This window comes from Eurosta solidaginis, chromosome 4 (genome assembly GCF_040869045.1).
Source record: "Eurosta solidaginis isolate ZX-2024a chromosome 4, ASM4086904v1, whole genome shotgun sequence".
NCBI lineage: Eukaryota > Metazoa > Arthropoda > Insecta > Diptera > Tephritidae > Eurosta > Eurosta solidaginis.
In genome coordinates this window covers 123,651,611-123,664,739 of record NC_090322.1, presented here as the reverse complement: position 1 = coordinate 123,664,739, position 13,129 = coordinate 123,651,611, and the positions used below count along the sequence as shown (strand labels likewise).

Genomic DNA, 13,129 nt, shown 5'->3' with positions numbered 1-13,129 from the left:
GCGTATATGTTTGTGTTTTGTGCAATCCCGTGATTTAGGGATGTGGAAATAACAATCCCGGGGCGTACATATGTATATCAATTATGCCGTGGTGTGATGGTAACGTACTCCGCTTACCATATCGAAGATTCTGAGTCAAATTCCCGTACAAAGCAACACCACAAAATTTAGAAACAAGTTTTTTCAAATAGAAAAAAGATTTTCAAAGCGGGGTCGCCCTTTGACAGTGATTTGGGAAACACTCCAAGTGCTCTTCTGCCAAGAAAAGCTTCTCAAAACTCATGTACCTTGCTGATGCCGTTCGGACTCGGCGTAAAACATGCAGGTTCCGTCCCGCCAATTTGTAGGAAAAATTAAAGGACCACGACGCAAATTGGTGGCGCACGGATCGAAATATTTAGATGAGAATTAAACCGGCTTTTAGGTAACTTCCCGATGAGCTAGAGACTTGAAATTTCAAACTTAATTCAGAGGCCGATGACAATATAAAAAACTTTTATGTTTTTATTTCTCATAAATATTTTTCAGCAAGAATAAGTGTTTGTATAAGGACACATTTTTTGCTGATTTTTGTCCATTTGCATATATAACGGAAATGCTTAAAATTTTTTATTTTCTTTTTATTTCTAATGATTTGACGCATCAACTTCCAGCGTAGTACGATTTTTAAATTAGCCCACTTCAAAGGGCATGGAACTTTTATTTGTTTGTGTGTGTGTCGCCTTGCCGGCACCTTTCGTGGTTTCACTACAACAAGATTAGCAGTTGCATAAATTTACTTATTGGGAAGAACTTTTTCGAGTCGTTCGACACTAAACGAGGTTTCAGACAGGGTGATGCTGGAGAGAAGCTGCAGAACTTAACCGCTCTGGGCCAAATTCTATTAGGGCGTACAATTACTGGCGTATGCTGATGACATTGACATCATCGGCCTGAACACCCGCGCCGTAAGTTCTGCTTACTCCAAACTGCAGAAAGAAGCAGAAAAGATGGGTTTGATGGTGAATGGGGAGAACACGAAGTACTGGCTGTCATCAAGCAAAGAGTCAGCGCGTTTGAGTCTTGGCAATCACTGCTGGCAGCCATAATTTCGAAATAGTAAAGGACTTCGTTTATTTGAAAAGCAGCATCAGCACAAACAACAACGTACGCTTTAAAATCCAGAGAAGAATTACTCTTGCCAACAAATGCTACTCTAGACTAAGTAGGCAGTTAAAAAGTAAATTCCTCGCTCGGCAAACGAATATCATGCAAGTCACTTATTGCCCTCAGGCTAATATTTGGGTCAGAAGTATGGACCATGACAACAACAGATGAGGAAATGTTCGAGAGAATGATGTATGGGTTTGTACGCGTTGCCCACGGGAAGTACCGAAGAAAATTTAGGGCCAAATTATTTATAACATCGTGTCACTTTGCGTCACATTCACGGTCAACACTACATAATACCAAAAATTTCATAACGGCATTCAGGTCTGCTGTCACTACTGAAGTGAATAAATGCCTTTATATGATAGGATTTATATGATAGCGTTATACATAATTTGCACCTTAATGATGAGCTGTACGAGCTTCCCGAATACACCAACATAGTCTAGCAGAGTAAAACACAGCGGCTACCCTGGCTAGGTTATCTTAAGCGATGAAAGATGATTGTCCGGCAAAAAAAATATTCTCATCGGAGCCCCTCTATGGAACCGGAGGAAGAAGGCGGCTCCACTCCGCTGGTAGGACCAAGTGGAAAACGATTTAAATTCTCTTGGTGTAACCAATTGAAGCCCAATGAAGAAACGACTCATCAGATGGATGGCCATATCCGTTTAAATGGTTAGCCGCCAATTAAGTAAGTAAGTAGGGTTGCGGTTGTATTTAAAAACTACATACAACTCATTGTAGAGTTCACAAGGGGCTTATTTAAAAAAATACTCCATAAGACAATAGAAGACCTTGTGAATGCCCAATTATTTTTTTACTGTGAATTTACAGCACTTTTGAAATCAATACTCTGTAGCTTGTTTTCTAAGCAATATCAATCGACATCATCTAAATGAGAACTTTCTGTAATTTAAATTTTGAGGTTACAAAAATAAAAAAAACAAGGACGCAATACATCGACTAAAGATTTTTAAATTTACAATATGAGATCTCGGGATTTTCATAAATGCCTTGGTAGGCATTGAGCACTTACCTTGTCGGAGAACTGGGGCATTTCGATGTGTCGCTCTCAAATTCTAGACTTTCAAGTGTTTTCTTTATTACTTTTTAGACCACACGAGTGATGAATTAACAGGATGATAGCACACCCAGCGGACGGTGTCCAGGTCAAACATAGTTTTACAAAAGTTAAAAAGATATATTGAAATTTCAAAAACAATTAGCTCTCTCCTTTCCCTTCTCTTTCCTTTTCCCTCCCCACTACAAGTCCAGCTTGTATACTGCCGCCTTAATAAGGAATGAACGTATTCACATTCTAACTAAAACTGATATAACCCCCGGTTTTAGGCAAGCACGTTACTGACACACCAGGGCGCCCGCGCAACGTTATAAATTTGATTAATTGTACGGAACACATTTCCATATAATACTAGGTAAAATTTTCCCACTAAAAACGCTGAAACCGTCTTTTAAAATTTGGCGCGATATACCTCCGAGGAGATTTAGGCCAAGTCAATTCTCCAATTTCACCGTGGCCCCCTTTTTATTTTTCTCACCATTTTTTTTCCTGTCGCTCCACTACAAACCGTTTAGAGTTTTTATTCTGCCATTTGCTCAGCTCTAAAACACCACGTAGCTCGTTGTTGTTGTTTTGAGGAGTGTTATCGGTGTTGATGGTCCTTTGCCGAATATAGATCTGGTACGTACCGGTAACAAGCACCATTAAGGTACAAGCCAGACCATCTCGGGAACGATTTAATGTGACCACGTTGAAACTTCTCGCACCCCCTTGGGGTCGCCAGAGCCTCGGCTAGCCTGCACGTAGCAGAGAGAAAGAAAAGCTTTCACTTTTTTATGCTACGGCTCTGCTCTAGCAGAGCATCCCTGCAAAAATCTTTGGATCATGTGGTCCACTGGAGTACTAACCATTATACTCCACTGTAATGCAGCAATGGACAAACTCATGTTTCTACACGAAAATATTGTAAGCCGATCATTGCTCGTTTTTAATGATTGTAATCACTACACGATGTTTATTGGACTGTGGGTACTCAATGGATTACTCTGATGTAATGCTGAGCTGGAGTATATGGTCCAGTCCTAGGACATAGCAATGTTAATTGGACCATATTTTTTGTATGAATTGTGATTAATTTTGGAACACTCGGTTGGTCCATAGCGAGTACTCCATACATGCGTGCATGCGTGCATGGAGTACTCGCGATTTTTGCAGGGATATTTACAGTTGCTAACTGCTGCTCTTGAGTAGCAAATGAAAACGCTGAAATTTACAGCTAACCTGTAATGTTAAAAGCATGACAGTGAACGTTTTGCTGACAGTGACACCAAAAATTCATCACAATAGTCGACAAGGGAGGTGTCTTGAAAACACTCGACCTCACACTTCCCGCCGAGGAGAGGGTGTAATAACGAAAAGTACTACTACCCTCTCATGGCTACCACTTATTCGGTAAGGCTTTGGAAAACTTTCACAGAATTTGTTTCAAAAACGTCCCATCTCAACAAAAATTTAATATCTTCATGCTTCTTACTTCGCATTATTGATCAATAGCGTTTTCTTTTCTGGAAAAAATTTCACCCTCATGTTGCACTCTTAAATTCAAACTTTTGAACTAGGTCACCTGGAACTCCGAAAAAAGCCGAATTTGTAGGTAATGCTACTCCTTTTCGTATTCAGTGGGAAATAGTTTATCAAAGGAGCCTGCAAACTTACGAAAGAGCTGTGAAGAACCAACCAGGCGACATTGTTTGCAGAAAAGAAAGCGCCATACATATAATAATGATGAAATTTTTTTAACACTCACCTTAAGATTATTCTCTACTACAGGTTCGATGGAGCAAACAGTATAAACCAAATACGCGCGTATCAACTCCCATGTTGTTTTGCTCTTGAATGCCGCGACTGGATCATTGAAACTGACATCCAATGGATCGCGTTGAGGATTAACTGGGACATTTGGTTGATGTTGGGGTGGTTTATGAGGATGTGCCCGTTTTGTTTGAGACACCTCTTCTTGTTGGGCCGCTACTACAGAGCGATTGAAAGGACTCTTTGTACTTATTGTACGCTCTGAAGTATAAATGGGCGCAAAAAGTATGCTGCTAAGTAATTGATGTTGGTACTGTCGTTGTTGCCAACGGTTTAACTGACACTTTGGTGTTTTTGATAATTTTGGATCCTGTTGATCTCGCTCAATTGCATGACATAATTCTTTTTCATTCGTTTTATTTGTCGATGCAGCTTTTGTTGCTTTGCCTTTAACACCCCACACAGAGGAGTTTGTACTCCTATTGTTTTTATTGCGACTATATACTAAATTTGATGTAGCACGTTGAGCACAAATGGTACGCAAAAACGCCATTACATACACGCTCCCTGTTATAAAGTTTATACGTTGTACGATGTATTTGGGAGAATCAATTAACTGATTGACTAATGCAAATTCGAAGACCACTTAATTAATTTCCGTATTCAACTTCGGTATACACTTGTGTAAATATCCAATATATTGTGTGTAATTGTTCAACAATATCTCCTCACTTTCGTGGCTAAAATAAGATTTGGGAGTAATTTAGTTTAGTCACCTCGCAACAACAACCAAGAATTTACTAAATAAAGAAATGTCAAGCAAGATATTTGTGTTCAGTTAAGTGCGAATTGGTCCTCTCTTTTGTCGTATTATATAATTTTTAAGTTCACTATACGTGTCTTTCTCTATCCTACGGAGGATTTTATCAGTTCAATATATGCATGCGTGTCTAAGGTCGCTTATTTGAATTCGGCTAGCATTTTACTCCCACAGACTCAATAGATACAATATTTCTCACAAGCTTGGAGTAATTATATATGTAAACACATATCTATATAAACTTATTAACTCAACTTAACATTGGCTACGAAAAACTCTTTTTATAATTGGCAAATTTGCTTATTTTTTGTTTTAATTTAATTGAATTTGTTTCTCCCGTTTTAATTTTGAGTGTCACAAATTTTTTATATTTTTTTTTTTTTTTGAAGTTTTGTAATTTTTTTCTCTTTCACTTAATATTTACGTCAAGAAAAATTAACTTTTAACTGTTGTTATGGAATGATTTCTGTTGGAATTTAGAATAATTTTCGGTAGTGTTTCCGTTATTTCAGCAAATTATAGTACTGGGTGTTTCATTTTGATAGGGCTTTTCGGAAAAGTATAGGAACCAATTATTCGACGATATTGTCAACGAAGCCAAACGCTAAAACCATAGACTGGAGCCATGGTGGAATAACCAGGCGAAGTAAGCCGTCAATTTTCTCGCTCTAAATTCTTCTTTGTTCTGTCATTCGGCTATCTGAAAAATTTTCACCAATGTTGTCCCCGAAAAAGTATTGCTTTTTGCATTTTTCAGGAGTAAAATATGCCACTTTTAGTACTTTTTTGACATAAACTATGAGGTGAATGTCGATGGACCTTTATTGGATTTAATTACAGAAATTCATCAGTTAGGGTATCTTTGGTGTTCTCTTCCAAAAGTAAGGCCGTGATAAACTAATACTTCCATATTTTTAATATTATCATTATAATTGATATTAGAAAAAATTGTAAGTTTTACAAACGGCGATGGTTACTAGGACATGTTTCTGAATTTCACTTCTTCATCAGCTAGCTTTTCGGGAGCTGAGCGTTGAACTCGAATCTCCAACATTCATATCAGTGCAAAGGCTGGTGCCTTTAGCTGCTGAGCCATATGAATGTCCCGTTGTTCGCTGTACAATTGGTCTCTAAGAGTTGCCTCTAATATCAATTACAAAAACCATTGTATAAAGCAATTTGAGCAATGCTGGCTAATTAAATATATATGATCATATTGATATAATAGTAACAGCGGAAGTATTAAAAACAAATACTGTAAAAATCCGAACAAACGTTACTAAGCTTTCAAAAAGCGCGCCTAAAAATCATATCCACACCATTAGGAATAAACTACATACAGTGTATGTGCCTACATGGTGATCAAAAGGAATATAAACAAAAACAAATAAGAAAGGTTAAGTTCGGGTGTAACCGAACATTACATACTCAGTTGAGAGGTATGGTGACAACATAAGGGAAAATGACCATGTAGGAAAATGAACCGAGGGAAACCCTGGAATGTGTTTGTATGACATGTGTATCAAATGAATTTAAAGAGTATTTTATGAGGGAGTGGGCCATAGTTCTATAGGTGGACGCCATTTAGGGATATAGCCATAAAGGTGGATCAGGGTTGACTCTAGAATTTGTTTGTACGATATGGGTATCAAATGAAAGGTGTTAATGAGTACTTTAAAAGGGAGTAATCCTTAGTTCCATAGGTGGACGCGGCTTCGAGATATCGCCATAAAGGTGGACCAGGGGTGACACTAGAATTTGTTTGTACGATATGGGTATCAAATTAAAGGTATTAATGAGGGTTTTAAAAGGAAGTGGTGGTAGTTGTATAGGTGGTCGCCTTTTCGAGATATCGCCATAAAGGTGGACCAGGGGTGACTCTAGAATGCGTTTGTACAATATGGGTATCAAACGAAAGGTGTTAATGAGTATCTTAAAATGGAGTGGGCCTTAGTTCTATAGGTGGACGCCGTTTCGAAATATCGTCATAAAGGTGGACCAGGGGTGGCTCTAGAATGTGTTTGTGCGATATGGGTATCAAATTAAAGGTATTAACGAGGCATTTAAAAGGGAGTGGTGGTAGTTGTATAGGTGGTCGCCTTTTCGAGATATCGCCATAAAGGTGGACCAGGGGTGACTCTAGAATACGTTTGTGCAATATGGGTATCAAACGAAAGGTGTTAATGAGTATTTTAAAAGGGAGTGGGCCTTAGTTCTATAGTTGGACGCCTTTTCGAGGTATCGCAATAAAGGTGGACCAGGGGTCACTCTAGACTTTGTTTGTACGATATGGGTATCAAATGAAAGGTGATAATGAGTATTTTTAAAACGGAGTGGGCCTTCGTTCTATAGGTGGACGCCTTTTCGAGATATCGCCATAAAGGTTGACCAGGGGTGACTCTAGAATGTGCTTGTACGATATTGGTATCAAATTAAAGGTATTAATGAGAGTTTTAAAAGGGAGTGGTGGTAGTTGTATATGTGAAGGCGGTTTCCAGATATCGACCAAAATGTGGACCAGGGTGACCCAGAACATCATCTGTTGGATACCGCTAATTTATTTGTATATGTAATACTTGCCAAGATTTCAAGGGTTTTTTATTTCGCCCTGCAGAACTTTTTCTTCTACTTAATATGGTAGGTGTCACAACCAATTTAGAAAGTATTTTCTAAAGTTATATTTCGCGTCAATAAACCAATCCAATTACCATGTTTCATCCCTTTTTTCCTATTTGGTAAAGAATTATGGCATTTTTTTTCATTTTTCGTAATTTTCGATATCGAAAAAGTGGACGTGGTCATAGCCGGATTTCGTTCATTTTTTACACCAAGATAGAGGGAGTTCAGTGAACTAAGTTCAGTAAAGATATGACGATTTTTGCTCAAGTTATCGTGTTAAAGGCCGAGCGGAAGGACAGACGGACGACTGTGTATAAAAACTGGGCGTGGCTTCAACCGATTTCGCCCATTTTCACAGAAAACAGTTAACGTCATAAAATCTATGCCTCTACCAAATGTCAAAAGAATTGGTAAATTTTTGTTCGACTTATGGCAATAAAAGTATCCTGGAAAAATTAAATGAAAAAGGGGTGGAGCCACGCCTATTTTTAAATTTTCTTTTACTTTTGTATTTTGTTGCACCATATCATTACTGGAGGTGAATGTTGACATAATTTACTTATATACTGTAAAGATATTAAATTTTTTGTTAAAATTTTACTTTAAAAAAAAATTTTTTTTAAAAGTGGGCGTGGTCCTTCTCCGATTTTGCTAATTTTGACTAAGCGTACATATAGTGATAGGAGTAACCTTCCTGCCAATTTCATCATGATATCTTCAACGACTGCCAAATTACAGCTTGCAAAACCTTTAAATTACCTTCTTTCAAAAGTGGGCGGTGCCACGCCCATTGTCCAAAATTTTACTAATTTTCTATTCTGCGTCATAAGTTCAACCCACCTACCAAGTTTCATCGCTTTATCTGTCTTTGGTAATGAATTATCGCACTTTTTCGGTTTTTCGAAATTTTCGATATCGAAAAAGTGGGCGTGGTTATAGTCCGATATCGTCCATTTTAAATAACGATCTGAGATGAGTGCTCAGGAACTTACATACCAAATTTCATCAAGATACGTCAAAATTTACTCAAGTTATCGTGTTAACGGACGGACGGACATGGCTCAATCAAATTTTTTTTCGATCCTGATGATTTTGATATATGGAAGTCTATATCTATCTCGATTCCTTTATACCTGTACAACCAACCGTTATCCAATCAAACTTAATATACTCTGTGAGCTCTGCTCAACTGAGTATAAAAAGGCAACTCTTAGAGACCAATTGTACAGCGAACAACGGGACATTCATATGGCTCAGCAGCTAAAGGCATCAGCCTTTGCACTGATATGAATGTTGGAGATTCGAGTTCAACGCTCAGCTCCCGAAAAGCTAGCTGATGAAGAAGTGAAATTCAGAAACATGTCCTAGTAACCATCGCCGTTTGTAAAACTTACAATTTTTCTCTAATATCAATTACAAAAACCATTGTATAAAGCAATATGAGCAATGCTCGCTAATTAAATACATATTATCATTATATGCATATGTTTAATTTATTCCCAAAAAAATTGAAAAAGGACAATCTATTTGCATTCACGTCGTATTCAACCAAGTATTTCCCCCTATACAGTACTAGTGAAGACTTTCGATGAATGTTTTTCTTATTACTACAAGAACCCAAAAATTGTCGTATTATACCTTACTTTGAAAAAACTTGGGCTAAACAGTGGTATGCTAAATATACAAAAAATTGTAACCCACTGTTGCTAAGATGGGAGGAATGTTACACTTAAGGATTGTTATTTAGAATATATGAATCCGGCTAGCTTCGGATCAGCATCTTCTGGTTCTACGCCGACTACCGCTGGGCTAGTCTTTCCCCTGACATACCTATTTTGGTAAATAATAACTTGGTAACATTAGTAATACATCATGAATTCAACTGTCAAGAATTTTTGGGGGATCTTCTGATTCAGTTTGTTGTTATATATTAGAAGAGCATATTTTTTAATCCCGACTCTCAACGAGAAATCAATAAAGCAAATGAACATGTCAATGAATTTTAAGGGAGAAAACACATTTAAGACTATCACGATCACTTTCAAGTGTGACTGTAAAACTTTTAATCGAACCCGAAACCCATTTAATTTCCGCCAAATGCAGAAAAGTACAACTAAATAACTGACGTACATATGTATGTACTTTATATGAATAACACATGTTTCTTTTATGTCCGGTTTTTCAATGAAAGTTTCAACTACAGTTGAAATTGAGGTCAGTTAAAGTGGCCAAATTGAATTTTTTATTTTTATTCGATCCTAAAAGAAATGTTAACTCGCACTGGCCCTTTGTATTCAATTTTGCATTGGCGTCAGGTGACACTGATATGCTGAAAACAGCAATTTCTGTAATGGATTTCGTAGCAAGGTATTTATTTTTCTACGCCTATTTCTTCAAAGCGGGTAAAAATTTTACCCTCTTCCGACCGTTGAAAATCATCACTATCGTTTCAGATAGCGTACATCTTCCGTCTTTTTTTATTTACATCACCTGGTGATTCCACCATGGACTGGAGCAATAAGGCATTCTCCCTCTAGAAGTCATATTTATAAAACGTAAAAAGTTTTCCGTATGTTAAAAGTCTTATATTCGCAATAATAAAATACATTTGCGAACATTTTTGCGGTTTTTGTATTTTCTATACCAAACCCATGAATATTTCAAAAGCAAATTTATAAGTCTGACAAGACTGTTGAAAAATTAATTCTTAATTAATAAACCAAAAAGTGGCGCTGAAGATGGAAGAACGCCGAAAATCTAAGCTGGCAAGGGATTAAAACGATATGCATTCCAACAGGATCATTGAAGTGTACATATTCCATTAAACATAAACTTTTTCATGGAGAGCATATAACGAAAACCAAACCAAAAAAAAAATTGATTATTTATACATATCTCGTTATTCCAATTGCTGAAACCGTCTTCCCAATATTATCAAACAAGATGGAAAATTGAATATTGTAACGAATGTTAGCAGCACTAAGCGATGCTATCGTCTCTAAGCCGATGCTAAGCAGTGACGTGAATTCACATCCATAGATCGATCATTATGTATCTACATAACCGAAGCAATAATTGCGTCTACACATATGTACCATGTACGTATACGAGCAGCGGAGAGTCAATGCACAAACACATGCATATATCTGAGATACTCCTATAAGTATGCAATGAGAAAAACTACAAAATTGTGCAAATTTAGTTACAGCTGAGAAGTTTGAGAGCTGCTGGACTAGTAGATTCTGGAAGCGCCTAGAAGATGCGAAGGTTGAAATCAAAGAGTATAAAAGGCGGCAATTGTAGAGGCGCTGGAATTCAGTTTGATTTGAGATTTGGATTAAGACGCTATCTAGCGTGCAAGAGCAGTATTATTTTGAATAGTAGAGTTTCATTTGAGCTATCAATCAGTTTGGTTATTAAGCAAGCTATTCGTTGCACAGTTTGAGTGTTATTGTGGAGTACTTTAATAAAGGCCATTTTGCATTATTACATATTGGAGTTATTTATTCAACAAATTAGCGATTCGAACGTTAGCAGAGGATTGCAAATAAGAGGATTTGCAAGTAAATTCGTTACAATATAATATATTGAATTAGCGTTGATTTTAAATGAGTAAAACAACTGATATGACGGAACAGCTGATTGCTTCTTCTTGATTATTTTCCATACAACGCTTTGTACAACAATATATCAATTAATCGAAATCTATTAAAATTTTCTTTTTACTTGACATTCTTCTGCACGGCGAATTGGTTGAATTCGCTTTGCCACCACCTGGTATAGATTCGCCTTGGTTAATCGAGATCAACAAAAATTTTCTTTTGACTTGACATTTACACTTCGTTTTGTAACGTCGTCGCGTCAAGTTCGTTTTCCCCACAACTATACCGCGTGCTATAAAAGGACGCTGTTCATGCGGTAGAGAACAAAATGGCGGATAGTACGGGAATCGAAATGACAAAAAATTAAATTTAAATCATTTGAAAAACTAAAAATATTATCTTACTTGGAGTAAACCATGAAATCAGAATATATCTAAATATATAATAACCTCAATTACACAGAAACCTACGCACATGGTTCTGGCCTTAGTGCATTATCTATGTGTTGGTGGAGAATTTGGAAAAAGATGGCGGCAAGCCATAGATTGAAATAATATACATACGATTTAATGAATACTTTTGGAATATAACCTGGTATATGTGGATCTCAGAATCCCTACCATTGAAATCAAATTTCAAAAAAAAAAAAAGACGACGTTTTCCTGCACGGCGAATTGTTTGAATTCGCTTTGCCACCACCTGGTATGGATTCGCCTTGTACAACAATATGTCCGTTATTCGAGATCAATGAAAATTTTCTATTGACTTTACATTCTTTTGCACGGCGAGTTGGTTAAATACGCTTTACCATCACCTTGTATGTACTCGCCTTGAATTTCAACGCGTGAATTCAAGGCGAATTGAGTACCAGGTGTTGTTGTCCCAACAGTTGATTGCTTCTTCTTGATAATTTTCTATACAACAACTTGTACAACAATATATCAGTTAATCGAAATCTATGAAAATTTTCTTTTTACTTGACATTCTTCTGCACGGCGAACTGGTTGAATTCGCTTTGCCACCACCTGGTACAGATTCGCCTTGGTTAATCGAGATCAACAAAAATTTTCTTTTGACTTAAAATTTTCCTGCACGGCGAATTGGTTGAATTCGCTTTGCCATCACCTTGACGTTTTTCCTTATCTTGACATGTTCGGCATACATATTTTAGAGAGTAGTCTATCATAATAACTAGGTATATAAGTCACAACAGAGTAAAATATTATTATTATTTAAACTTAGGGTCCTGTTATCATTTGCACATATCTTATAAAAGTAAGTGGCTTACAAAAATTAGCATTACATTTCTATAACACTTAACAAGGAACTTAAAAATGAATAGAATTTTTAATCCGACTCGTCAACCAAATCGCCAATATTAAATGACATCGCGAAGGACAATAGGGGCCTTTTCTACAGAAAAATTTAGAGAAATGTAAAAATTGGCATGTTTTCTTTCTCAATTTCTTAGCCATTGTCCATTTGATCTATTGCAATGATTCATATGATGAAAATGATACACGACATAGGGAACCAGACACCAATAGAGATGGAAAAGGTTATTGTAGGACAGAAATTGAATCAATGGCACTTTAACCAAACGTTAGTTTTGGAACAAAATACACAAATAAAATAATAATACTAAAGGCTAGAAAATAATTAGGTAGGTCCTAAGTACTAGTCATCACACTCCTCATCAATCTAGATCGTTGATCAAATAAATAAATAAAAACCTTGGACGAGTGATACTTCTAAAAACGTGAGGCGTAGCATAACTTGATTAAGGTTCAGTTGGTCTTACATATATGCAAATATCATTTTTAAAGATATGAGCGTTTGAATATCAATAGAAATTTATATTAAATCATACTTAGAAAAAGGACAAATGCTATATCAGACACGCTTCAGAATTTGAACTTCATAAAATATGCGCTAAGATATTCCGAAATAGATACAAATATATCTGTAGTTGTTATCAAAAAAATAAGTAATCATTTATGGTATATTAACAAACAATCGGTGGCACTATCATTCCTTGATCCGAATGTGTCTTGATTCAGAGAAATCAGTAGTCAAGTTAAAAAATGGGCGTAACTATTCAAA

General features: G+C 36.6%; 1 protein-coding gene across 2 annotated transcripts in view; it reads right to left on the bottom strand.

Moving 5' to 3' along the window:
- The window catches only part of slgA (proline dehydrogenase slgA), a 110,094-nt gene that overhangs the window by 70,684 nt on the left and 26,281 nt on the right, over positions 1–13,129 (bottom strand). For both annotated transcript variants that reach the window (XM_067782739.1, XM_067782740.1), the window contains exon 2: positions 3,981–4,725. In XM_067782739.1, coding sequence (XP_067638840.1) covers positions 3,981–4,538 — 558 coding nt within the window. In that variant the 5' untranslated portion in view covers positions 4,539–4,725. The remainder of the gene's footprint in view (positions 1–3,980; positions 4,726–13,129) is intronic.